Raw genomic sequence first — 27,659 nt, forward strand, 5'->3', positions numbered from 1 at the left:
ATCATCTTGTTGGAATGGCCATCTTCACCCCAGTTTAAATTTCTCGCCAATGAGATTTAATTCTCCCATAACAAGTCCCAGTAATTTACTCACGATGGAAAGCAAAGAACAGCTTCCTCATATCATGATGCATCTACCTCTGTTGGAATAGTTCTCTTGGGATCATATACATAACCCTTTTTGTAAAACACTACTAGCTGAATTATCATGTTCTGATGCAAACATATTATTTCATGCATGCATTCCTCATTGTTTTCTATGTAACTATTGTTCCTGCTGCTTTCTGCACTCACAAAGAAAGGTACAAAACTGTACCTTTTAAGGTACAAGTAGCCGTCGCTGGGGTGGTACCCTGAAGGGTACAATTTTGTACATCTATTTGTACCTTTATAACTCATTTTGGGAACAAAATTGTACCTCCATGGTACCCTTTTTTCTGACAGTGTGGTCATCCTGCATCTCTTTTTAAGTGGCTTCACTCTTACCTTCCTTATCATTAGTCTTGCACTGAATCGTCAAATCTAGCATGGCGCACATGTATGGAGATGATTTGTCTTAGTTCCACCTGACAGATTTATTTAAGATCTTTGACATGGCTCTCTTCTGTTTTTTTCTTTATTATAATAATAATAATAATAATAATAATAATAATAATAATAATATGGTTTTTCACCATGATTTGCCACTTGCATAAACTCTTCCCAACCGTTAGTAACCAACATGGTGCAATTTGCTCAAGGACATGTTTTGCCGCATCTCTATCTTGAACTATATTTCATTTTATGTAAAATCTTTATCTTTACATATATTTGTTGTATTGTATTATTATATATACACGCTTTTCGTTCTACATATTTAGCCTACAATTAGGCTACCTGTCTAAATTTGAAGTGGTTAAATGCAATGGAAGTATTAGTAGTAGAAAATATATATACTATAATGACACCAGCAGTGGCACTTAAGACTTTGGACTACAGATATAGGAAGGTTGTCCCAGCAGTCAGGGGACTTTGTTAGGCCCTTAACCTTCAACTGTTTAGCTATAAATGAGATGTAACTTTCACTTCTGTAAGTCACTCTGCATGAGGCTGGTGCCAGATGCTTATCATATGCGGTTTGGAGTGGTATAGTGCTGTTTTTAGGTTCTTCATGTCTTGTAGACTGCGTCGGTAATCAGAATGGAAATACTAGGCCTACGCCACCTAAGGTGACTTGCTAAGCTTATCCCTTTTGCATCATGCCCCACTGTGCATCCTGATCAATAATGTAGCATAAATAACCGCGAGGGCAACGGAACTGCAGCTTTAATCTTTCTTTATCTCCGTCCGGCTCCAGTGTAGTCAGCAAAACAGTCTTTTAAAGCATGACCCAAAAAGTGTCCAAGCTTCAAGGAAATTAAATCGCCAACGGCGACTGAAAAAAAGGGCAGATTTAAAGGGCAAGATCGGTGCTGAAGTGCGGATGGGATGAGGCAAACCACACTAGCCGGAGAGGAAGTGAGAGAGAGAGAAGAGCATCATCAGCTCGCATCGTGAAGCGCCTCACACCACGAACATCTCTCGCACCGTACACAAAACAGCAAGAAGCAACCACGGAAAGGACACCATGTCGGTAAACTGCACCGTGTGTCTTGGCCGGACATCGCCATTGGCTTTTACCGGGATGCGGATTTCTACAGGCCGCTGACTGAAACACCGCAACGTAGGCTGCTGCGTTTTTCACTTTATTTCAGAGACTACATCCAAAACCCGCATGCTACACAATGCTGGCTGTGCTGTGCGGGATGCGGGGTTGGATGTAGTCAAACAAAAAGGCTGATTTGACTTTAATGTGGTGAAGGTTGAATATTTTTGCTTTGCAGACATTCCTGTTTAGGAATCGACGCTGTTATTTATTTTTATTTTTTTGTGACATTCATTGGTCATTCAGTGCGACACTAACATAACATAACGACTATTCAGGAAATTTTCCATTTGCCTGTGCACATGTAATGCAATTTCTTAAGCTGTACTTTGAGGTGTAAACAAAAGAGCATCACTGGCGCGTCATATGAGGAGATGAGCATCATCATCATCATCATCATCATCACCCTTCACGTCGCCTTTTCATTTCTCTAACGAGGTCTCGTGCTGCTCAGTGACGCATGGAGACGAGTTGTCTAGATGTATTTCCTCTTTCTTTCTTTCTTTCTTTTTTGCTTATCGTGCTCAAAAATCTGTGTTTAGGCTGCATACTAGCGCACTGCGCATTTTTTAAGAGCAGTTGCAGTGCATCGATATGAATTTAGTTATTTGGCAATAAACATCCTGGAATGCACGTTAACGCTGTATTATAAGTGCGAGAGGTCAGACGTGCTTAGCGTGTGGTTTCAGGGTTCATTAGCACGTAATATCTTGTTACGGTTTGTACAACAGTAAGGTTTGTCCCAGCAAACTTGCTCGACTCCATTCTCTGTGTTTACTGGTGATGGGAAACACGACTGAATTTGCTGAATCGGCTCTATAACAAACCTGGAGATGAACCCGATCGAATTACGCGCTAATTTTGATTCCACATTCTGTTTAAACAAGCAACATCCATCCATTCACCCATCCATCCATCCATCCATCCATCCATCCATCCATCAATTCATCCATCCATCAATTCATTCATTCATTCATTCATTCATGTGCACTGATCATTTTTTGGCTTTATCCTGGTCAGAGTCTCGGTGACCATCACAGGGCACCATGCACACCCACATTCACTCACACCAAATGCCAGTATAATGTAGCCAGTACATTTTCTGCATGTTTTCTATGAGGTGGTAAAATCCACAGCAAACAGGCTAAACAAAGACTACCATGCACAGAAACTCTACACAGGTGCTAACTTAATCAGGATTTTATCCCCAAGGACCTTGGCGCTGTAACCACCTGAACCACTTAACTGTTGTTGAACAAGCTATTGCTATTTTTTTCACACATAACACTATCAATACCACTGTTCACGTTTAACCTTGGTGTATAGATATTTTAGTCTATAGTCATTAGTCATTGTTTATCTGTGTGCCAAACTTGGGAGTACATTTTATGTTTTAGATTGATAACCATGCATGCTTCAGCTTGTTATGGATGTCCAATGAAATTATGATCACCTCATCATCATGATCATCATCAGTATAAATGGGAAAGTTCTGTTATAGTTTAAAAAAACAACAACATGCTTTCACACATAAAATGACTGAATAAACTCAAGCATCATTTTCTGGTTTACATGTTAATATCAATTAGAGTGTAGTTTCCTCCTTTGCTGCCATTTACAGAAATGATGTTGTTCCATAATGTGGATGATCTGTAGACCTTTACTGAACATATTTTGATCAAATAAGATAATAATATTTTGATCATATGTGAATAGATCTGAGCTCTCACCAGTTTCTACCTTTCCTGCCACTAGGGCTTATTGGAGGTTTGCAATTATTGTAGTTTGAAGCATGGGGGTTGCCAAATTGTAAATATTTTCTCAATATTTAACCATCATAATGACTTCATCCACCCTCAAATCATCCTATATGGATTGTAATGTTTTAGTAGTCACAACATTGGCCAAAAGTCATTTACGCACTCTAAAAATGCATGAAGACACATACAGTATAGGCTACAGTCACATTCAAGCTTTCATACTGTAACTATGTCTGAAAACAGTATCCCAGATAAAGCCCAATATGTATCACAATTATTATTATTATTATTCAATTAACTATAATCAGTTAATTTACACAACACTAAGGCACTACTTGGCAAAAAACTCAACATGTGGCAGTATTATCTTATGTGTGAATGTGCCACAGATGGCACCACATGAGCCATTCAGCTATTCATATGGTGAGGATTCTACATGCAGTAATCTGCAGTTCAGAAGTTGCCTCTCATTACCAGGAACTCTTTAATGACATATTTAAACCAAATATAACAGAGAATTTTACTCGGATGATTCTTAGAAATACACCCAAAGCATGATTTATGTGCCACATCTATCGAATACTGTGTCCTCTGCATGCTCTTGAGAATCCGGTCACACGTTCAGTCATAGTACAGACAGACTCTTGGCCATGTGCAGTTTGTAAAATCATTTTGTCACCATTTTACAATCACTGTATATCTACTCTGATGTTAAAACGGTGTTTTATTCCTTTAAAGAGTAATATGTGACATTGTATCAGATAGTAGCGTTCATTATGCCTTACTGATGCTGCTTAAATTGAACAAAAACATGCTTTTTCTGGACAAAACTGAACCAATTGAACGGTTTATGGTGGTACATACAGTTCCTATTGTGCTTCATTTCAGAAGTACACGCAGTTCTATCTGAGTACCACAGTAAAAAAAAATCCCCAAAGATAGACCATTTTGATAATATCTTTTTTTTATTTTCCAGGGAGGAGGGAAGGACGGCAGACGCTCTAAAACGTGCTTTGTGAACGCTGCGTCAGCTGACCTCACCCACCAACGATCATGTTATCCATCTTGGCTGCGGGCTCTGTGTTTTTCCCCGGGCTCTTCCTCTTGTCCAAGCAGTGTCTGAAACGGCTGCCTGGTCTGAGATGGAGCGAGGGGGATGCAGTCATGGTGTCGGCCAGGTAAAGGGCAGTAATTATAGTGATTTTGGTTTTCTTCATGCAGAATACAATGTAATGTACATCTCAAGAGAAATCATTCAAACACACTAACGTACAAAACATACACCAGGTTGGTGTCATCCGTCCAAGCAGTCATGGCTTCCTCAGCTGGTTACATCATCTCAACTTCCTGTGATGACATCATTGAGGATCAGTAAGTTGTTATTTAATGGAGTTGCAAATTGATCTTTATCAAATCGAAAAGAAAAAACAAATTGCTCTTGGTTGTTTCCCTTTCAGAAAATATTTATGCTAGATAAACTGATTTTCTAAATAATTACAAGATATTATGGATAATTCATGGATTCATACCGGTTATATAGTTGTAATAAGTATATAATTAGATTAATGTGAGGCTAAGCCATTTGATTTGATGCCCCAGTGCAAGTAATGCTAGTTTGGCAAATGATGAATGTTTATAGGGTCATGCATATTAATCCTGAGAAATAGCAGCAGTTAAACTTAATTTTATAGTATCCTTAAAAAAAATGAGATTGAAGAATGTCAACTCTTTTCATCAGCTGTGTTTTATATATTTTGTCAAAATTCCTGAATTTTTACTCTTCTGGCACTAAAATGAAGCCTTTTTCTTTGACAAAGACACGTCTGTTTAAAGCAGTGGGTCTTGAGAAATGTGAGAGCCATGTGCTTTTAAGAACATTATCTTTCAGGCACTGGCTGACCACCTCCTACATCCTGTTCGCCGTGCCCTACTTTGTGTACGATATATACGCCATGTTCCTGTGCCACTGGCACAAGCTTCAGGTCAAAGGTCACGAGGTGGATAACGGGCCCAAGTCCAAGTCTGTGGTCCTGAGCAGCTATCTCCGCAGAGAGTTCCTCATGGTCTTACATCATGTCGTCATGGTCACCGTGTGCTTCCCTGTCTCCGTGGTAACTGTCGCCATGCATGTTTTTGTTCGTGTAGTAATCTGCAAAAGGAAAACATAGGGCCTCATTTTTCACCTAGATAAATCGAGCATTAGATCAGAGAGCAGTGCGGTTGTTTCTCCCTCCTAGATATTTACTTTAAAAACAATATCAGTGATTTCTAACCTTCTATCCAGACTAATGACACATACACCACATTTCCACTGACTCTTTAGGAGGCTGTAAATTTAGGCCCATGGCTCTCAAGGGTCTGTGAAAGTTTTAATTTTCTTGCAGAGATGTTCAGATGTTCTAAAGTTCAGAAATAGAAAGGGGTCCCTGGCAGCTAGGTAGCCATTTAGCCAATTTTTTAGAAAAGGAATTAGGAATACCAAAACTACTGATTCTGTAAAAGCATCAATCTAGGAGCCACTTTGGAAGGCTTTATAGTCTAGACCCCAACCCTAGGCTTGTTCTGGTGAGTTGCTGCTTGTTTATTCTGTGTGTTAACAATGTGATGTTGTTCCTTTCTCAGTTCTGGAGACAGGGGAAGGGTGATTACTTCCAGGGCGTCATGTTCCTAGCTGAGCTCAGCACTCCCTCCGTCTGCCTAGGCAAAATCCTTATTCAGGTACATTCATTATTGATTTGATGAGTGTTTTCCCGTCCATCCCTCTGGCCTTTTTAATACTTATTTATCGCTCTTCCTCAGTTTTAAACAACAGTGCATGCAATATTTAGCATGTAGTGATCACACTGTACATTAATGCACATTTATTAATGCCTTTCCGGTTCCTCATAGATTTTTTTTTTACCTCAGGGACATTTTTCCTGGACAGTGTAATCTCTGGCTTACACATTAGGCATCTAAATCTCCTGTATAACTTCCTTATGATATAGTTAAAAGTGCTCTCCAAATACAATAGATATTAATTTATAGCATGATTGTATGTGACATGAGGCAGTTAGCTGATGTTATTTGTATGTAGATTAATTAACTAAAATTGTATAAAAATGCAGTGGTGAGATTGTAAGTAAATTTACTGTAGAAATTCCAGTACTTGAAAATTAAAAATGTACAAAAATTCACTGTAATATCATGCAAACTGTGGATCAGTGGACAGTCACAGCCTGTAGGCCTAAAGGAAAGTCCTGTTGAATCGTGTAAATGCCCCTCAGAGAAAACTCCACTGACAGTGGGTTTCTATAGCAGAGTCAAGTACATTGTGTTTCATCTAGAGCAAATTGGGCGACAGGCTTTTAATACGTCACAGTGGGTCCCTCCCCAGGGACACGGCTTCACTTCAGAGTCAACGACTGTGTGGGCGAGTGAGTTTTGCATAGAGATGAGCACAGATAAAACATCACAAACGAACCTTCACAGATGAAACAAATAAAACATATTGAGATATGCACTTCAATAACAGACACCTGTGTGCCCCTGATTTGATTGAAACAAACAAACAAAATAAAACAGCTGCCACTGGGTCTCTGTATGCCTGAGCAAAACAAAACAGAGCACACGTCAGTATGTATGCAAGCCCTGACTTGAAAGGCCTAGTGCACTCTCAAGAGATCTTTGAGCTACAGTGCATGAGAAAGGACCCATTTATCACATGTACTGCGGATTAGTATTTGGGTTAGAAATGGCTATTTGTTTTTAGAGGAGGTGTGCAGAAAATGATGATTTGTCTAGTATCAAAGTCTAGTTCTGTTTGCCTCTCACAGCTCAGTGTATCCTCATAGGTTAAGACATTTAACACTATATACAATATCCTGCTTTATAACCTTGCTGCCTTTTATGTGGAATTTACACAGCCAGCCTGTGTCTATATGTATCATAACTAAATACGTGTCTAAGAGTGTGTAGAGATTTAGATCAGCTGTATGGCACATACACTATATTGCCAAAAGTATTCGCTCACCTGCCTTGACTCGCATATGAACTTAAGTGACATCCCATTCCTAATCCATAGGGTTCAATATGACGTCGGTCCACCCTTTGCAGCTATAACAGCTTCAACTCTTCTGGGAAGGCTGTCCACAAGGTTTAGGAGTGTGTTTATGGGAATTTTTGACCATTCTTCCAGAAGCGCATTTGTGAGGTCACACACTGATGTTGGACGAGAAGGCCTGGCTCTCAGTCTCCGCTCTAATTCATCCTAAAGGTGTTCTATCGGGTTGAGGTCAGGATTCTGTGCAGGCCAGTCAAGTTCATCCACACCAGACTCTGTCATCCATGTCTTTATGGACCTTGCTTTGTGCACTGGTGCACAGTCATGTTGGAAGAGGAAGGGGCCAGCTCCAAACTGTTCCCACAAAGTTGGGAGCATGGAATTGTCCAAAATGTCTTGGTATGCTGAAGCATTCAGAGTTCCTTTCACTGGAACTAAGGGGCCAAGCCCAGCTCCTGAAAAACAACCCCACACCATAATCCCCCCTCCACCAAACTTTACACTTGGCACAATGCAGTCAGACAAGTACCGTTCTCCTGGCAACCGCCAAACCCAGACTCGTCCATCAGATTGCCAGATGGAGAAGCACGATTCGTCCCTCCAGAGAACGCGTCTCCACTGCTCTAGAGTCCAGTGGCGGCGTGCTTTACACCACTGCATCCGACGCTTTGCATTGCACTTGGTGATGTATGGCTTGGATGCAGCTGCTCGGCCATGGAAACCCATTCCATGAAGCTCTCTGCGCACTGTTCTTGAGCTAATCTGATGGCCACATGAACTTCGGAGGTCTGTAACGATTGACTCTGCAGAAAGTTGGCGACCTCTTCGCACTATGCGCCTCAGCATCCGCTGACCCCGCTCCGTCAGTTTACGTGGCCTACCACTTCGCGGCTGAGTTGCTGTCGTTCCCAAACACTTCCACGTTCTTATAATACAGCTGACAGTTGACTGTGGAATATTTAGGAGCGAGGAAATTTCACGACTGGATTTGTTGCACAGGTGGCATCCTATCACAGTTCCACGCTGGAATTCACTGAGCTCCTGAGAGCGACCCATTCTTTCACAAATGTTTGTAAAAACAGTCTGCATGCCTAGGTGCTTGATTTTATACACCTGTGGCCATGGAAGTGATTGGAACACCTGATTCTGATTATTTGGATGGGTGAGCGAATACTTTTGGCAATATAGTGTATATCATGCTTTGCAGTTATTTCTAGATTTACTCAGCTGTTATTGTTAACGATTGCTATTTTTGTTTACTTTTACATTTACGACTTATTCTAGGAACACACACTCATTGGCCACTTTGTAAGGCATATCACACTTACATTGGGAAGGACCCAACCTCTTCCTCTGGCTCTCAGAACAGCCTGAATTCTTCATGGCACTCTGTGCTTTGTGGCATGCTAGGAGTAGCTGTTATAAGATGGGCAAGTTGTGTCCGTACAGAGATGCATTTGGTCAGCGACTACACTTAACAGGCTGTTGTATTCTGTTGATGCTCAGCTGGTACTAAGAAGCCCAGTGTTTGACATGAAATCATTCCTCACACCATTACACCACCTTCACCAGCCTGGACTGTTTACACAAGGCAGGTTAGATTCATGAATTCATGCGGCTGATGCCTAAAATCTACATGTCATGGCAGAAATTGAGCTTCATCAGACCACTTGATGTTTTTCCAGGCTTGAAGGTCAAGGTTTGACATGTTGTGCATTTTGAGCTGGTTTTCTAAATACTTGGTCATTGGGCACTGTTTCTTGTTGATCAGTCCATTCTACATAAGCTCTGGACACTTTGGTGTATCAGAATCTCAAGGCAGTTCCTGAAATATTTAAAGCAGCACATCTGACACCACTAATCATGCCATGGTCAAGCCAAGTCACTGTGATCGCATTTTTTTCTCTTTTTTTCCCCTTCTTCATTTTTGTTTCTATGTCTTTTCTCAACACATTTATTTTTATCCTCCTTTTGTAATTATAGTGCCTTCTTCAGAACACACATGCTGTGTAGTACAGTAAACAGTATCCTAATCTGGAGCACTAAACAGAACAATATTAACAGAATTAGTGACGCATTTTGACGTACAACGTTAGCAAACTTTTCAAAACAATTATGTGAGCTGTATTAAACCTAAGGGCATACAAAGCAATCAGTCTAATTACAGCCTAAAATCAGGCTAATCATCCCCTGAATGTACGAGACTAGAAATGACTTTCCAAAATCTGTAATACATCTTTGCACAGTGCCTTGTGAGTATTTTGCAGCTGCAGAGTGCATGTTCACACACCACTACAAAATGCCAGACCCCAGACATAGAACATAAGGCATTTTGGGCCCAGTGAACTTTTTTTGTCTGCCTCATTTGCCCCCATATTTCAACTCAACTCTTACCCTTTCACTTGCACTTTCTCTCAGTACAAGCAGCAGCACACGCTACTTCACAAAGTGAATGGGGCTCTCATGCTGGTCACTTTCTTCATCTGTCGGGTCCTTCTCTTCCCCTACCTCTACTATGTTTACGGCAGGTATGGGTCTTTATCACCCGTCTTCTGGCTATTTCTCTCTCTCTCTATCTCTATATCTTGCTCACTTCTTCCAATTTCTAAAATGTAATAGGAATCTATGAAAAACAAGAAAGATAAGCTTGTTCTCTCTGCTTCACATTTACTGATGCTTGCTGTTTATGTGAAATCTTTTTCTCCATCTTTCCCTTGACAGGTACGCATCTATCCCTCTTTACCGGGTCCCTCTTGCTGTGCCCTGGCAGTGTAACGTGGGTGCTGCGCTGCTCATGGCACCACAGCTCTACTGGTTCTCCCTCATCTGCCGCGGGGCTCTGCGCTTGTTCACCGGAGGCTCCTCACGTTCCCGTAGCCCCACCTCTCCCTCCAGACTGCTGCCAGATGGACACGCATCTTCTTCTCAGCAAGCCAACGGCTACAGAGGTCAGGTGGATGCGCTAGACCCGCCCACCACCATGATCCACTAAGAAGAGACACTCAGCTAAAGAACAAATGTATGTCTGTATGTGTGTGTATGAGTTTGAGACTAAATGGGTCACAAAATGAAGCCTGATTGAATTAAACTGTGAAGAAGAAGAAATAATCCGAGGAAAATAAGTGACGCTGGATCTACAGGAAGTGTAACAGAATAGCTGTACTATAGCAGTACAATACAGCCCTCTTTTTAGCTCCAAGACCCATGTACTGCATATAGGACTGCTTTAGTAGACATATAAGAGCTGTGCTCACAAAAAAAAAGAGTCTGGAATGAACTTTGCAGTTGTGTTTGCACAATAGGCAAGACTATGTCAAATGCACAAATGTTTGAAAAACTGAGGCAATATGCGTCGTTATTATGCATTATTATGACACTAACTGGGTTATAATGACTGATTAGATAGGCATGTATTGGTTTTGTGCAAGAAATAAATAATACATTTAATGGTGAATCGAATTGAACAATCTAATGGGGAAAAAAATATTCAAAATGCAAATATTTTCAAATAGTTAGTAAAACCCACCAGGCAATAAAACCTACATTGGTTTCATACACGAGATCTTACTTACTTAAACCAGAGATTAAAGACAGATCTGTAAAGACATCGAACACTACTGAGCTTTTTCAACATCTATAGAAAATCCTTTCTGGAATGTATTATTTTGTACATGCTAGTTCCTTGTTTTTAGACAGCCTGGCTAAGCTTAATAACCGAAGCATAAAAGAAAAGGTGAGATGCTACTCAAAAGTCCTGTCCTAAGGCCTTACAGAGACCTGTACATTGACTTTAAGGCAGAACATTCAGGTAGATCTTAACCAGCACTATCAATTGTATCTCTCTATATATCTATCTCTATATATACTACTTGTATATACAAAGATAAAATAGACAACCCTGAATTTATAGGTGAAAAATAAATGATCGAATATATCGCTGCCTTATCCTTTTGGGAATTTTATGTCATTTTAGTTCCTCTTTGCTTTTTGTTTATAGAAGAATATTTAAATATAAATATTGAAAAAAGAACTACAGTGTGGATTAAGTCAAGGAGAAAATATTCTCATATAATATAAACATTCTCATACAAAATATTCTCTATAACATTTTTTATTTATGCTTAGTCTTTGTTTGGTGTAAGTTCCAATTTATTTATTCGTTATTTTTCGCATAAATGAACTTTTTAATTTAATGATTTAGTGTTCTGTCCACTCATGTTTTATGTTCGTTATCATACTGGTTATGAAACTGTATGTTGAAACACAACCTGTATTGAATTCCTAAATTATTAAAAGTTATGGACATATGATCCTACAGTAAACCTAAAATGCTTGCAACTGCTGTCTTGCTTTTCTTTTCTTTTCTTTTTTTGGAATGACAGTAAAGTAAACCACATACACTAGAGAGATTACATGCGGCAGAGACAGTGTTCAGTGTGGTGCTTACTCTACAAAGAATTTAACAATGATCTTTTTGGGCTCAAACACACTTGAGAAACTCAGCCCAGACTGCTGGCTAGTTATGTAATCATTATTAATAATGATAAAAGTGAATTCCAACCATTTGTTTGAAACGTCTGTGTAAGTTGCTCATTGAGAAATTAAATCATTTAATTGTTCACAATGGCTGAGGTAGTACCAAGGGTCTGAAGCATTTAAAGTCTCTGAAAGCTGCCCCTTGAAAAGCTATTGCATGAAACATATTTTAGATGTGTTCACTGGGACTGGGATCCCACAGGAAAACAGCAAGGTCACATTCGTTATCATATCGTAATTGTTCTGGGTATTTGTGTTATGTGACCCATTCATTCATTCATTCGTTCGTTCGTTCGTTCGTTCATTTGCTTCATTCTGGTCAAGGTCACAATGATTGAAATGTTTCATTTGTACATGTATATTTTGCTAAAGAGAACCAAATCAGTTAATGTCATGTAATGAAATTTTGCAGGTGTGATTTAAAAAAAAAGTGGGATTGGTCAAAATTCCTTCTGATGTGGACAGGAGTAGGATTAATAAACCCACACACACACCGACTTGGGAGGCTGTTTAACCACTCACCTCTCAAAGGTGGCCTACACTGTATTTTTGTAAATAAATGTAATGGTTATGTCTATGGACTGCAGACCTGCATACATTTCTAAGGTTATGCCATCTAACTACTGTCAACAATAAGGACATTCTTGAATATACAGCTAAACAAAACTGTGAAAATATAGTAACTTCCTTTATGAAACTGAAACAAATCAGACCAGGGAGGAAGGAAATTGATGGTGTCAGTGCAGAAAACAATGTCCTTCTAATGTCAAAAGAAACATAGGGTTTCTATGACTGACAATTTTCAGCATTAATATTTCAAGTAATCCCTGGGTTTGGAGATGAGACAGTGACTCCATGGCTCTTAAGTGAAGGACAACTCAGATTATCAGTTCAATTCAGATTATTGCTACACAAATTGGCAGAATATTATTACGAAAAATACTTAAAAAAATGTAACAGGCTCAAACAAGTAATGTCATTTATTTATAACTCCCCTTCATTAATATTTTGTGAAGTCTTAAATGGACAGAAAAACAACAGTCTCATTCTGTAAAGTATAACAAGGTTATGTTATGAGATATTCTTAGATTTATAAATGTGTGCTGCCCTCTTCAGGTCACACCTGAAAGATGGAGATGGCCATTTTTGGTTTTGCATGTTGGTTGTCTTTATTTGTCACATATACATTACTGCACAGTGAAATACTTTCTTCACATATCCCATCCTTGGGATTTGGGATCAGAGCATAGGGTCAGCCATGATGCAGTGCCCCTGGAGCAGGGTGGGTTGGGTGCCTTGCTCAAGGGCCCAACAGGGGCAGCCTGGTGGTGCTGCAGCTTGAACCCTGATCTTCCAGTTCACGACCCATAACCACTTGAGCTACCACCGGAGGATCTGTATGAATGGAGTCTTGTTCAAAGCTTGTTGAGATTTAGCCAAGTCGTAACATGTTGACAAAATGAACCAGGTTTTTGAGTGGAATATTCTGGTGTATTTACAAAATTCATGATGTCAGCAACCTTCATAACATCACCAGTCATCAGTGAACTACACTATATTTAAACATACACAATATTAAAACTGTAACAATCAGATTTTTATATATATTTATGATGGTTTTCTTTTAGCTGATATTATAACATTAAATCCACCTGCCTAATATTGTGTAGGTCCACTGAGTGCCACCAAAACAGCCAGTGCAGCATGAACTCCATAAGACCTCTGAAGGTGTGCTGTTGTGTCACATCTGGCACTAAGAATGTCGCCCAGCACATCACACAGACCCTGGAATTTGGAGGACATGTCAACACCTTGAATTCTAGGTGTTAATTCATGTTCCTCAAACCATTTCTGTAAGAAGATTGCAGTGTGTCAGGCAGCATTATCCTGCCGAAAAAGGCCACTGCTGCCATGAAACAGGATACTTTGTTTAGGTAGGTGCTACATGTCAAAGAAACATCCACATAAATGCTAGGACCCAAGGTTTCCCAGCAGAACATTTTCAAGAGCATCACACTGACTCCACTTGTTTGCTTTCTTCCCATAGTGCATCTTTGTGCCATCTCTTCCCCAGATACGACACACATACACAGAAAATATGATTCTTCTGACAGGACCACCTTCTTTCACATGCCCATTGTAGATGTTTTAGACAGTTTACAGGGGTCAGCGTGTCTGTTTTGGAGCTACACAGCCCCATACACAGCAAGCTATGATGCACCGTGTGCCACTTTTCTGTCAGAGCCAGTATTAACAATCACGCCAATGGAAACATTGATCAGCCAATCTTCTTTTGGTTTCTGCGCAAAGACCAAAGGGCTAATATTAAAGTTGGATATTGCAAATAAAATATTTAGAGATTTACGGATTCAGTTGAAGCCCTGGTGTGATTTTCAGTTAAATACTTCTGTAAATATTTTATTTGAAAAATTTAAACTTCAATATTAACCTGTATAAATAATGTCAATAATTATAATATAATATTTGTATGTTATAACATTAGACCTCAAAAACATTTTTATGCACCTGTGATGATGGTTCTCTGTTGCAAAATTTGGAGAAGTGAAAGCTGAAGAGAGAGAGAGAGAGAGAGAGAGAGAGAGAGAGAGAGAGAGAGCGAGAGAGCAGAGTACACATAGTCATGTGTGTCTGTGTATAAAATGCTGGAAAGTGAAAGTAAAAATGAATGCTGATTTTTTTTTAGTTCTCCCAACAGCTCCAAACCACAACAACCTTCCTTTCAAGAGCTACTTGTTGTTTAAGCACTGAAATAAACAGCACCTGTGTTTTTATATACAACAAAGTCATGAGGCGGCATTGAAAGGGTTAATGATTTTTTTTTATTATTATTATTATTATTATTTCATTATAATTTCCTGTAAATCCATATAACCTTAATTAGGTTCACTAGCAGTCAACGGTTTGGACAAATGCTCAACAAAAGACTCGCACATCCAAACAAGCTTCATCTCTTTAAAGTTCCCCAAGAGGCTGAGCTTCTCGGATCTAAATAAAAATGACTTGTTTGGTTAAAGGACTTAATTCTAAGATCTAAGACAATATCATGTCGTGTGCCCAGTCTTTTGACTGCTTGTGTATAGAAATACATTTCTGATGCAGAGAAACAAGAAAAAATGACCATGGAGTCAGGTAACAAAGTCATCTAGCTCATGGGTCCAGCAATGACTGACCTGAGATTTGAACTTAATTACATTTCACTTATCCAGGGTGCCTTATATTTAATGCAGTTGAGCCGTTTAGTGTTAAGGGCCTTGTTCCAGGGTCTAGTACAGATGGTGCTACACTTTACTAGGATTCGAACTCACAATCTTTCCAGCAGGAGTCCAGCATCTTAACCACTGAGGCACCAGCTACACCTTGACTGCTGTGCTGATAAAGTAAATGCTGAAGAAACAGACACTATGCTCCATGATCCACTCTATGGGTCAGAAGCTTTGTGCTGGTTTAAAGAAAACATTTCATACAAGTTTACTCTACAAATTAAAAGATTCTCATCAACATAAGACATTTATTCAAATATGGATAATATTTCACTCTGTATCTCATACATTTCATCTCATCTCTCAAATCCACAAGTGTGTTCAATGTATAAAAAAATTCATAAGAAACAAGTCATCTATTCTTAAAAATGAAATGGATCACAAGCCCAAAATAAGGGTGTGACCCAAATTTGTCCCCATTCCTGTATACATTCGCTCAGTATCTCCTCTGTCTGGGGCTGAAGATGGTGCTGGGGTCACTGTCTCTCTCTCTCTCCTTGTCTCTTTCCCTCTGACTGCCGGCAGACGAGCGGTCTTGTGTGGATTTGTTGCTTTTGAAAAGGTCGCGACCCGTCCTGAGGATCTGTTCTTCGAGCTTTTGGTGGCGCTTCATGTCGGAGAGCACCTTGTCGAGCCGAGCAGTTCGCTTCACAGAGGAACGAGCGGAGGAGCCTGTAAAAAAAATCCAAAGCAAGATATGACTCAACATCAAAATCTGATGCTGAATTTCCTTGTAGAGAATCAAATACTGAAATCTTTTGAGGTTAGAGCAAACCAAGCATCCAATACGGAAGATTAGTGCTGTGACTCAACACAACTAGGGGATTAAACATTGAGTAAGGAATAAAAAAACTAGGAAGGAGTGTGCTGCTGTTGCAGGAAAATATTCAACACAGGGTGGTGTGATGCAGCCTGAGGTTTATTTCTGAAGTGTTTTATGATCACAGTCTTGAGCACTGAGGTAAAGGTCATACCTGGTGTTCTGCGCCGTACAAGGAATGAATTCTTGGGAGTCATGGAGGTTTGCTCTTCGTCAAAATCAAACTCAGTAGGTGTGGGAGGCCTGCAAACAGAGCACAAGCCGCACAGTCTTTATACTTGTGTGTCTCATCTAGCAGAGTGACTGAACTGATTTCATTTTATAAATATTCCCATGCAAAAAACAGCTTCACTGCATACATTACATTAAAAACACCTCAGGAAAGCTGTAAGGCATAATGAGTCGAGTGGAGATAAGAATGCCTTTACTTCTTATATCTAACACATCAACAAATATAACTGCGAGAACGACACAAATGACCATGAGGTTCTATACCACACAACACTTTGGCTTACTGACAACAAACCTGACCTGAGGATAAATGAGCAGAGCAGAGCAGAGCAAAGCCACCTTCTGCTCAAGAGACGCAAAGATGATGTTTTTTTTTTTTGCTTATAAGTTCTGTATATTTTGTCCCAGAAACAGATGTGGTACCTTTAGATTCAGGGAAGCATTGTGAGTGGAATGATACCCAACTTGACTCTGTGTGTTATTTTGAATTTTTCTTTTATTTTACAACTGGAGTATAATTAAGAAACTTGCTTTGTCATCATTTTGTTCCATCTTTAGATTGTCTGAACACCTTTTAACACACACTTTTACACAAGCACTTAACATTTTCTGTGGCAAGTGCTCCTGCCACAATTATTGCTGCTAGTTTGCAAAGTAGAAACAGTGAGGTGCAATACGATTTGAACTCAGAATATTAATCCCTGCTTCCATCAGATATGATGTTACGGTAAAATCATGTGAAGTTATAGAGGTGTTATTGCGAATGATAAAATGCTCACCACTCTCTAACAGTAACCTTCTGCCATCTATACACACGAAGCTCACAACCTGCTGGCCACAATATTAGCTACCATCACTGCTAAACACACACACACACACACACAGAAATCATGTCACTCACTTGCGCTCGCTCTCCTCCTGCTTGTCTTCGTCCGAGTTCTCTCCATCTCTCTCTGGAGAAGGAGTGCGTGGTGGAGTTGGAGGTCTGCGAGGCAGAGGGATCCACTTCAACTCCAGCATTTCTCCTTTAGCCAGAAGCTCATACAAACGCTTGATCTCCTCGGGTGGAGGCATCCAGGTCTTAGCTTCCTCCAGCTCCTCGTCACTGTACGGGATTTCCCACTCGTCATCCTCCTGCTGGCTCTGGCCTCCGTTGGTCATGTCTTCACCCTCCTTTGTTCCCTCGTTCTGTTTGTCTTCATCTGGTAACTCTGTGTCTTTCTCCTCATCTAAGAGAAGTGGACAAATGAAAACATCACTCCCACTCTCACTCACTCACACACACACACACTCTCACTCAGTGTCCACACAGTGTCCACACTGAGTGCTCTGCTGTATAAATAAGATGTCCAGATTAAATGAAGGCATGCAGGTTGTTTTCATACCTTTCTCGTCCTCGGGTTTAGTAGCCTCTTCGCTTTCTTTTTCAGTGTCCTCTTCTGTAGATTTGTCCTCGTTTTCCTTCACACCCATCACCTCCACTCGGTCTGAGAGCGAGGACTCCACATCCCCCGCTGCCTGCATCACACCTGCTGACACCACAAAACAGGGTCAAGGTCTGATCAACCCAATGCAACATGCATACACCTCTGTAGCTCTCTCTCTCTCTCACACATGCACACGCTCATGCTCACGCTCTCTCTCTCTCTGTCACTCACTCACACTCTCTCTCTCACACACACTCACCCACCCTCTCACACACACACAAACTCGCTCCCTCACCCCCCCACACTCGCTCATGCTCTCTCTCTCTCTGTCACTCACTCACTCACTCACACTCTCTCTCTCACACACACTCACCCACACTCACCCCCCCTCTCACACACACACAAACTCGCTCCCTCACCCCCCCCACACTCGCTCATGCTCTCTCTCTCTCTGTCACTCACTCACTCTCTCTCTCTCACACACACACTCACCCACCCCTCTCACACACACACAAACTTGCTCCCTCACCCCCCCACACACTCGCTCATGCTCTCTCTCTCTCCCTCTCTCTCCCACACACTCACTCCCTCTCTCTCTCTCTCTCACACACACACACACACACACACTCACCCCCCCTCACTCTCACACACACACAAACTCCCTCCCTCACCCCCCCTCACTCACACACACACACTCACTCCCCCCCACTCTCTCGCGCACACACACAAAACACACACTCTCACCCCCCCCCTCACTCACACACACTCTCTCACTCCCCCCCCACTCTCTCACGCACACACACAAACACACACACACACACACACTCTCACCCCCCCCCACTCACACACACACACACACACTCTCACCCCCCCCCCCCCCACTCACACACACACACACACAAACACACACACACACACTCTCCCCCCCCCCCCCCCACTACTCACACACACACACACACACACACACACACACTTAGCACCACTAATGTTTACAGTCAGGAAAAGTTACACTTTACTAATTTACTCCGGCTGTTTGATGTCTAGTCATCTAGCCTGAATGAACCTTACAGCTGTGTCCATCAGCAGGCCGGTGATGTGTTACACTCTGCTACATCCGCTACACAGCTGAGCTAAGAGAGAGAGATTCAGGACAATGCCTACAACAGCGTATAATAGTGCAGAGTGTAATTACCGTACCGAGCTCACATGAAGATATTCCTGTCGGTTCTGGTCGTGTGCAGAAGCTTTACAGTGTGTTCAATCGAGAAGATCTGCTTTCCATTGTTAATTCTGATCAATGATAGACTGAATGTTTACTTCTCGGCTAGACTCCCGCCGTCTGCGTCATCGAGCGGCGTAATGGCGTCACTACAGCGACCCCTGCTGTTCGGAGGACCAGTATACCGAAAGAATTTCATATCATTTCGTTTCATTTAAACAAATCAACAAGCAAAACAGTAATTAATATTAATACTAAAATAAGCACTACATGAAATACACCATAACCAGGGTTAGAAAGCTGTCAAATAAACCTATCAAACCTTTGAAATAAATAATGAAACTAAATAAATATTTATTTTAAAATTATATACTAAATTAAATTAAATGATTTGAACTTTTATTTGACAGTTTAATTAACTAATTACCAATTAAGTCGATTATTTGGCGTTTTAATTACTTATTTTGTTATTTCATGTTGCTCCCCCTGCGCACCATAAAAGCCCTTTAACTTGACACGCAGTTCCCACATCCTGTCATACCGGATGTTCATACTCTGACTGCATAGTTTTCTTTTCCCACCCATATTTTTCAGCCGTCTGTTAGCCTGCTGTTTGGCTATCAGCGTCCAGCCTGACGAGTAAATCAGAAAAGTAGTTTGTTGATTGGACAGTTGTCTAGTCAATCAGCACTTTAGGGGCGGGATTTATATGAATACGGGTGGGTAAAAAAAATTAACGCCCGATTTGAAGGTGTTTAGTTGGGCCGCAAGTGGACGCAATTTGTATTGGAGATGAGTTTTGAGTGGCCCTGGCAGTACAATTTCCCCCCATTTTTCACGTAAGTACACCAAGCCGGCGTATAATACTGTAAATATGCGCATATTCCAAATGACATCTTCACGGGCTTTGTAACGCCTGTTAATGATTTGTGTAAGAGCTAGGAGACTTGGCTAGTTTTTCCTCTCACTCTCAGGCTGAATTCCAAACCGCAGTGTACACCCTATATAGGTGCACTCTAACCGGTTTGAAATAACACCTGTCAGGCACACTATGTAGTGTACTAAATATTAACGAGGTGCTATTTGGGATTGAACTGGTTCAGTGCTACGGAAGTAAGTGATCACTAGCCTGTGTTAATGGGTAAACTTATTAGAACACTAACTAGTGGCAAAAATCTGATTTGTACACGTCATCTTCAAGCACAGTTAACTTAGTTGGTTGTGGAACCCGTGGAAGATTAAAGATGTGACTAGATTCAGGGGAGTGTGGAGGTGGGTGACTCCCCAGACCTAAAACTCCTACCTTTTTTTGTTATGATTGTTAGACTACAGCCCAATGTTGACACGAGGCAGAAGCAGCTAGCGGCTTGGTGCTCCCTCGCCCTCTCATACTGCCGCCACAGGAAGCTCTACACTATGGATGTTCTGGAGGCGCAGGAGAGCCCCATGTTCAACAACAAGAAGATCGAGAGTATCCTTAAACTACACCACACACACACCATCAGCCAGCTGTTTTCAGGGGAGCTAATTCATGCTTAAAAATGTCACTAGAGGTTGCAGAGTGATGAGACAGAGATTTATCATCAGCATCATCATTTGCATATCAAAGAAAATGGAACAGAATTGTTTCATTTGAAGTTTTTTTCCCTCCCCATGACATCTCCCTAGCTCCCACACGTGCATACTCTACAGTATCCTACATCATATATCCGAAAGTATGTGGATTCCTGACCAGCACACCTGTATCTGTTCCTTCCCCCAAATACTTGTACAGCTGGAACTAAGAGACTCGAACCTGTTCCTGCATGACGGTGTGCAAAGCGTGCTTCATGAAGATACTGTATATGAAGGTATGTTAATGTTGGAGTGGGAGATCTCAAGTGTCCTGCTCTGACTCAACCCCACCGAACATCCTTGTGATGCACTTGATCACCGATTGCACTCCAGACCTCCTCTCTCTTACAACATCAGTGTCTGATCTCACTAATGTGCTTGTAGCTGAATGATCACAAATTCCCACAGCCTTTCTCCAACATCTAGTAGTAAGAAGAGTGGAGCATATTCAGCTATCAGCTAATGGGGGGACTATATCAACAAGCACATACAAGTGTGATGGTGAGGGGTGCACAAACTTTTGGCAAAATAGTGCTGCCAGTCAGGGAGGGTGAGAGCTAGTGAAGGGCTTTCTCTGAGACAAATGAAGCTGTGAAACCAGCAGCTGTGGTTAGCTGAGTTAGAGAGCCATATCCAATGCAGCTATTTTCTAAAATCATGGTGTTAATTTGCAGCACTTTCTCAAATGACGGCATGTTGAATTTGAACAGGTTATGTAAACCTGTGGATACTGCTAGTAAAGCCCGTGATCGTGAACAGATGAATTAGAGCGGAGACTGTGAGCCAGATCAAAACAGGGACGTCTGCCTTTACATGCACATGAATGTAATATGGAGTTGTCCCACCCTTTGCAGCTATAACAGCTTCAACTCTTCTGGAAAAGCTGTCCACAAGGTTTAGGAGTGTGTTTATGGGAATTTTTGACCATTCTTCCAGAAGCGCATTTGTGAGGTCACACACTGATGTTGGACGAGAAGGTCTGGCTCACAGTCTCCGGTCTAATTCATCACAAAGGTGTTCTATGTGGTTGAGGTCAGGACTCTGTGCAGGCCAGTCAAGTTCCTCCACACCAAACTCACTCATCCATGTCTTTATAGACCTTGCTTTGGTCACTGGTGCACAGTCATGTTGGAAGGGTCATCCCCAAACTGTTCCCACAAAGTTGGGAGCATGAAATTGTCCAAAATGTCTTGGTATGAAGCTGAAGCATTAAGAGTTCCTTTCACTGGAATTAAGGGGCCGAGCCCAACCCCTGAAAAACAACACCTGAATTCAAGTGTTTGGAGGGGTGTCCCAAAACCTTTGGCAATATAGTGTATGTATTTATGTATACAGGATTCAGCATTACACACAAGTAATGCTTAGTGCACTAAGCCAAAATACCATTAGGTATCTGATCTTTAAAATCATATTGTCTGAATATTAAAGGCTTTTTTCAGCATTTCTGCATATTCACTTTGACTTCAGTTGTTCAGGAAAACTTTCCGTTGAGGCCATACAAGTCGTCTTTGAGGAACTGAGGAAAAAAGGTGAGCTGTGATCTCTATTAAATTGTTGCCTTTCTTCAAAACACAGTCAGGTCTCAATAATGTCAAGAGGTTCGAATCCAAACGAGTTTGTGAAACAGCGCTGTCACTGTTGTTTCTGACCGCAGGGAACCTGGAATGGATGGACAAAAACAAAACGCGCTGTTTAATCATGTGGCGAAGACCCGAGGAGTGGGGCAAGCTGATTTATCAATGGGTGAGCTCTGATACCGTTTACTCATAACACTCAGACTTTTACAGTCTAATTAAAATATTTTAAGGATTCTGATGACCTGTGTCATTTGTGTGAGATTCAACACATACATCTGTAACTCCACTCACAATTTTAAACTGTTCATCTCACCAATACATGTACCTGTAAGAAAAAAAAAACATAAGAAACTGATTATTTTGCAGTTGTCTCTTATTTTTTTCCACAGCTATATATATATATATATATATATATATATATATATATATATATATATATATATATATATATATATATATATATATATTAATATATATATATATATATATATATATATATATATTAATATATATAGAACCAGTCTCAGCTGGGAACCCATCCTCATTTGGGTGACCCTGGACAGTAAATAATGTAAATGTAACTAAATAATGTCCTTTCTACAACAGCAAACAAGGGCCATGAGGCACCATTAGGTCAGTGTAGTTTCTGAGTTCATTATAGACACTAATTCCTTGCTGTTCCAAGCTGACAGATCCGTGACGGTGTGAAAGTCCCCAAGTGGCTCTGTCCACGGCTGTCTCCTGGTCACAGGCTGTCCACACAGATCCATCCACAGCCATAATATACAAATGTATGCTTTTAAATTTGTGATAACCGTTTTTGGAAGATGTGTATGATGGTCAGGTGTCTGCAAACTTTTGGCCAAAGAGTGTGTTATAGTTATGTAGTTATAGTTATAGTCATCTATGTTTATTTCCGTATGGACATTAGATGTGTGTTGATCTACATGACAAGCGAATATTATACTGTATTTTTAAATGCTGCATTGCTTTCTTTATTGCTTTACTACTGAAAGCAGAGAACAGTCTGATGTTCAGCGGTGAGGTTTTCTGGCATTTAGCTCGTTCTGTTTTAAAGAACATAGGTGATCATACACGTCGCCCAGACATTCAGATGGACTCTGTTTTTTTTTGTTAGGTGTCTAAAAATGGCATGGTGAATTCAGTGTTTACACTTTACGAGCTTTCTAATGGCGAAGACACAGAAAGCGAAGGTATGTATACTTTATTTATTTATTTGTTTGTTTGTTTGTTTTGTTCAAAGTCTTTTTATTGATATTTCACATATATCAACACTTTCAAAAAGAAAAACAGGATGACGTTTTCTTGCTCCAACAGAGCTCCCCACCCTCACTGCACCATTATTATACATTGTTATGCACACTCTATTCTATACCATATTATTATTTGTATACATATATATGTATACAAAGAGGGGGGAAAAAATCAAGATTAACCAGCAAATATTAAATTTGGATCCATTTTTAGCTAGTCTACTAGGTATAAATGGTATAAATTTATTGTGGAAGCTTGTATCCAGTGTATTAATATATAAACAAGCTCTACCTGTGTTGTCTGTTTCATTTCTATACTAAGTGAATTGTTTGGCCAGCAGGGGGCTCACACACCTCTCCCAACACCCCCGCCCCCATCACCTGCTCCTCAGCAGCTCGACACAGTCACAATACTCTACACACAGAAACCCAACAGTGTCCTGACTAATAACAGATTTGCAGTGATAAAATAATTCCTACTGATTCAAGCCAATTTCCATTTCTTCTGTCTCAGAGTACTGGTAGAAAGGGTCAAAGCAAAAGGTTGCCCACACGTTGGACTGGTTTCAGACTCACTCGATTCTACTGAATCCCACTGCAGCTGTGTTCGGCTTACGTCATCACAAATGTTTGCAGAGAACACAATGACTGACTTTTATATATATGCGTATGTATGTATGTGTGTGTGTATGTGTGTATGTATATATATATATACACACACATACATACATAGATACATACATACATACATACGCATATATATAAAAGTCAGTCATTGTGTTCTCTGCAAACATTTGTATATATATATTGCCAAAAGTATTCGCTCACCCATCCAAATAATCAGAATCAGGTGTTCCAATCACTTCCATGGCCACAGGTGTATAAAATCAAGCATCTAGGCATGCAGACTGTTTTTACAAACATTTGTGAAAGAATGGGTCGCTCTCAGGAGCTCAGTGAATTCCAGCGTGGAACTGTGATAGGATGCCACCTGTGCAACAAATCCAGTCGTGAAATTTCCTCGCTCCTAAATATTCCACAGTCAACTGTCAGCTGTATTATAAGAACGTGGAAGTGTTTGGGAACGACAGCAACTCAGACACGAAGTGGTAGGCCACGTAAACTGACGGAGCGGGGTCAGCGGATGCTGAGGCGCATAGTGCGAAGAGGTCGCCAACTTTCTGCGGAGTCAATCGCTACAGACCTCCAAACTTCATGTGGCCTTCAGATTAGCTCAAGAACAGTGCGCAGAGAGCTTCATGGAATGGGTTTCCATGGCCGAGCAGCTGCATCCGAGCTATACATCACCAAGTGCAGTGCAAAGCGTCGGATGCAGTGGTGTAAAGCACGCCGCCACTGGACTCTAGAGCAGTGGAGACGCGTTCTCTGGAGTGACGAATCGTGCTTCTCCATCTGGCAATCTGATGGACGAGTCTGGGTTTGGCGGTTGCCAGGAGAACGGTACTTGTCTGACTGCATTGTGCCAAGTGTAAAGTTTGGTGGAGGGGGGATTATGGTGTGGGGTTGTTTTTCAGGAGCTGGGCTTGGCCCCTTAGTTCCAGTGAAAGGAACTCTGAATGCTTCAGCATACCAAGACATTTTGGACAATTCCATGCTCCCAACTTTGTGGGAACAGTTTGGAGCTGGCCCCTTCCTCTTCCAACATGACTGTGCACCAGTGCACAAAGCAAGGTCCATAAAGACATGGATGACAGAGTCTGGTGTGGATGAACTTGACTGGCCTGCACAGAGTCCTGACCTCAACCCGATAGAACACCTTTGGGATGAAATAGAGCGGAGACTGAGAGCCAGGCCTTCTCGTCCAACATCAGTGTGTGACCTCACAAATGCGCTTCTGGAAGAATGGTCAAAAATTCCCATAAACACACTCCTAAACCTTGTGGACAGCCTTCCCAGAAGAGTTGAAGCTGTTATAGCTGCAAAGGGTGGACCGACGTCATATTGAACCCTATGGATTAGGAATGGGATGTCACTTAAGTTCATATGCGAGTCAAGGCAGGTGAGCGAATACTTTTGGCAATATAGTGTATATTTTATATATATATATATATATATATATATATATATATGTGTGTATGAGCTGCACATATCATCTCCCCCTGTCACTCATACGTCATGTTTGTTGAGGGAGTCGTCATCAGCTAAAACAGACGCACAAGTGCAGGCCAGAGTACAGGTCGTGTTCAGGTTTTATGGGAATTGCGGCACAGTTCCAGTGCAACCCGAACTCGCACCACCTCCTACAGGTAACCTCGGGTTCATTACAGCCGTGCGCTACCAGGTCCACGTGACAGCTTTGAAATTAATGTGAACTGTGGTCTGTTTCAGATTCATACTAAATAGAGTGTGAAAGCTTTCCAGAGTAACATCTTGCATCAGGACCTGCATGGTTGATGCTTAAAATAAGACGGATTTATATGAATGTCATGTCTTGAAGGGCTGTGATGAAATGCTTTGTGGTTTTTTGGAGACATGACAAGCAACATTTCCCTTAATAATACAGTAATAATTAAGGAATCAAGCACTTGGGGGTGTTCTGCTATAGGAAAAAAAAATACACAATATAGTGGTGTGATGCAACCCAGCATACAACAGTGTTTGTTTCCTCTTTAAAGATGATTGCTTTGCTATAACTGCACCCAGTGTTGTACTCCTAATATTTTATTTATTAAATACACTGCTTATAATAATTTTTAATGCAGTGGCATGTCTGTGGAACAGGTTAAATTCATTCTTCCTTATTCCCTGTGTTATATTAACTGTTAAAATGTTGTTTATTCACCAGCCTCTTTTCTTACCAAGTTACCAAGACAAAAAAATGCATCTTGTCATGTTAAACAGGAACTGCATTTTCCTGAGATTTTCCTGTGGTGGAAAAAGTAGTTACAGGTTTAACTCTATTTTCAGTACTGGTCCTTATGTAAGCTGTTACTTAAGGAACAGATTATTTCAATAAAATCATTAAAATAAACCTGTGATGAAAATTCTCTGAGATTTTGTTTTAGAAAATGAATCACCATCTACTGACCAAACAGAATTGAGATTTCAACAGGGCATGCTGAGGATTTGACTAAGAATCTGATAAGAAATTTGACAAATTTGGACCTTTCAGGGTCAGTAATGTGTAATGATGATGTACCGAAGAACATGCAAGTGAATGACGATGCACTTCATTTCCCAGAGTTCCATGGGCTGGAGGAGTGGATGCTGCTGCGTGCACTGCAGGCCCTGCAGGCTGAAGGCAAAGCAGAGATCATCACAATGGACGACGGCAAAGGAGTCAAATTCTTCTGATTTTACCAAATCACAATTTTTCTCGGGACAGTGTTGAGATGTCTTAAGCCCAGTCTGATCTTTTTTTGTTGTTGTTGTTTTGTTTTGATCTATTGGGCTTATCACTCCGGTGGATGGGCTTTAGGGTTTGGATTTCCGGACACAGATTAAGCAGATTAAGCAGAATCCTGGAAAATTAAAAACAAACAAAAAAAAATCTGTCTTAAGATGTGACTGGAAGCCCAGGCCAAAACATCATAGCACTCCATTATGTAGTCATTGCATTGAAAGTCATAACTGTGTAGATAAACCTAACGACATTAATAATTTCGTTGTTGGAACTATTCTGAATTGGTGATTTTTACACCTTACAAACTGAAGATGACTCAGAAGCCTATTCCATGAGTTTGATGTAGGATTTCACTTGCAATGCGAAAGACTGAAAGCTCAGTCAACTGCTACGGCATATCAGAAAAAAAAAAAAAAATATCTATATCTATTTTTGAGTCAACTTGTCAGTTTGATTTTTTTTTTTTCTTTTAGTGCTGTAAATTCTGACAGACTCTCATTCTACTTGAATATCTCCTGTGTGTGATACCACAAACCTTACAAAATTCTTACTGGGAGTCACCGGATGCTTCCTTTCCAAGACACATGAAGACACAAACCAATTGTCCTTATGCCAGTTCTGGCAGTTTGGTTGCTGAAACTTTCCAGTAGCACTATTAGTCTTGTCTGTGTCCGTCTAAAACCACCTTTTATACCATGATAATACTGTAAAAAATAAATAAGAGGGGTTTTCTTTTCTCATTTCTCATTCTCGTTTTTAATGTTTTGTGGCTTGGCTTGATCTGAAGCAGAGACACCAATCATCATGATATCAGCCTCAAAGTCACATATA

At 40.8% G+C, this 27,659-nt stretch overlaps 3 protein-coding genes across 5 annotated transcripts; 2 read left to right on the forward strand and 1 right to left on the reverse strand.

The window, feature by feature from the left end:
* The first annotated feature begins 1,058 nt into the window (after positions 1-1,058).
* On the forward strand, positions 1,059-11,814 carry tlcd3bb (TLC domain containing 3Bb). The gene is made up of 7 exons (XM_058405481.1): positions 1,059-1,701; positions 4,420-4,621; positions 4,731-4,814; positions 5,332-5,554; positions 6,066-6,161; positions 9,904-10,013; positions 10,207-11,814. The coding sequence occupies exons 2-7, from the start codon at positions 4,497-4,499 to the stop codon at positions 10,475-10,477; spliced, it is 909 nt and encodes a 302-aa protein (XP_058261464.1). The 5' UTR covers positions 1,059-1,701; positions 4,420-4,496; the 3' UTR covers positions 10,478-11,814.
* A 3,024-nt stretch (positions 11,815-14,838) lies between these two features.
* Positions 14,839-19,142, reverse strand: pagr1 (PAXIP1 associated glutamate-rich protein 1). Of its 3 annotated transcripts, XM_058406918.1 has the most exons (6): positions 18,978-19,142; positions 18,849-18,910; positions 17,739-17,882; positions 17,255-17,582; positions 16,277-16,365; positions 14,839-15,974 (listed from the first exon to the last, which is right to left on the reverse strand). In XM_058406918.1, the coding sequence occupies exons 3-6, from the start codon at positions 17,875-17,877 to the stop codon at positions 15,739-15,741; spliced, it is 792 nt and encodes a 263-aa protein (XP_058262901.1). In that variant the 5' UTR covers positions 17,878-17,882; positions 18,849-18,910; positions 18,978-19,142; the 3' UTR covers positions 14,839-15,738. The 3 variants fall into 3 exon arrangements, with proteins under 3 accessions (XP_058262901.1, XP_058262900.1, XP_058262899.1); XM_058406917.1 differs by lacking the exon at positions 18,849-18,910 and having other exon boundaries at positions 17,739-17,885; XM_058406916.1 differs by lacking the exon at positions 18,849-18,910 and having other exon boundaries at positions 18,978-19,141.
* A 537-nt stretch (positions 19,143-19,679) lies between these two features.
* vps25 (vacuolar protein sorting 25 homolog) lies at positions 19,680-27,570 on the forward strand. Its single transcript, XM_058406920.1, has 6 exons — positions 19,680-19,838; positions 20,325-20,470; positions 22,089-22,142; positions 22,268-22,356; positions 23,329-23,404; positions 26,667-27,570. Exons 1-6 carry the CDS (start codon positions 19,792-19,794, stop codon positions 26,777-26,779), a joined length of 525 nt encoding a protein of 174 aa, XP_058262903.1. The 5' UTR covers positions 19,680-19,791; the 3' UTR covers positions 26,780-27,570.
* The last annotated feature ends 89 nt before the right edge of the window (positions 27,571-27,659 follow it).

Source organism: Hemibagrus wyckioides, linkage group LG13, assembly GCF_019097595.1.
Source record: "Hemibagrus wyckioides isolate EC202008001 linkage group LG13, SWU_Hwy_1.0, whole genome shotgun sequence".
NCBI lineage: Eukaryota > Metazoa > Chordata > Actinopteri > Siluriformes > Bagridae > Hemibagrus > Hemibagrus wyckioides.

Coding starts and splice junctions, on each gene's coding strand:
- tlcd3bb (XM_058405481.1), top strand. CDS start 4,497: ATGTTATCCATCTTGGCTGCGGGCTCTGTGTTTTTCCCCGGGCTCTTC. Junction 4,815..5,331: donor GATGACATCATTGAGGATCA/GTAAGTTGTTAT, acceptor ATTATCTTTCAG/GCACTGGCTGACCACCTCCT. Junction 5,555..6,065: donor TGTGCTTCCCTGTCTCCGTG/GTAACTGTCGCC, acceptor TTCCTTTCTCAG/TTCTGGAGACAGGGGAAGGG.
- pagr1 (XM_058406917.1), bottom strand. CDS start 17,877: ATGCAGGCAGCGGGGGATGTGGAGTCCTCGCTCTCAGACCGAGTGGAG. Junction 17,583..17,738: donor TAAACCCGAGGACGAGAAAG/GTATGAAAACAA, acceptor CACTTCTCTTAG/ATGAGGAGAAAGACACAGAG. Junction 15,975..16,276: donor TGTACGGCGCAGAACACCAG/GTATGACCTTTA, acceptor TTTTTTTTACAG/GCTCCTCCGCTCGTTCCTCT.
- vps25 (XM_058406920.1), top strand. CDS start 19,792: ATGAGTTTTGAGTGGCCCTGGCAGTACAATTTCCCCCCATTTTTCAC. Junction 19,839..20,324: donor AATTTCCCCCCATTTTTCAC/GTAAGTACACCA, acceptor TATGATTGTTAG/ACTACAGCCCAATGTTGACA. Junction 22,143..22,267: donor TGAGGAACTGAGGAAAAAAG/GTGAGCTGTGAT, acceptor TTCTGACCGCAG/GGAACCTGGAATGGATGGAC.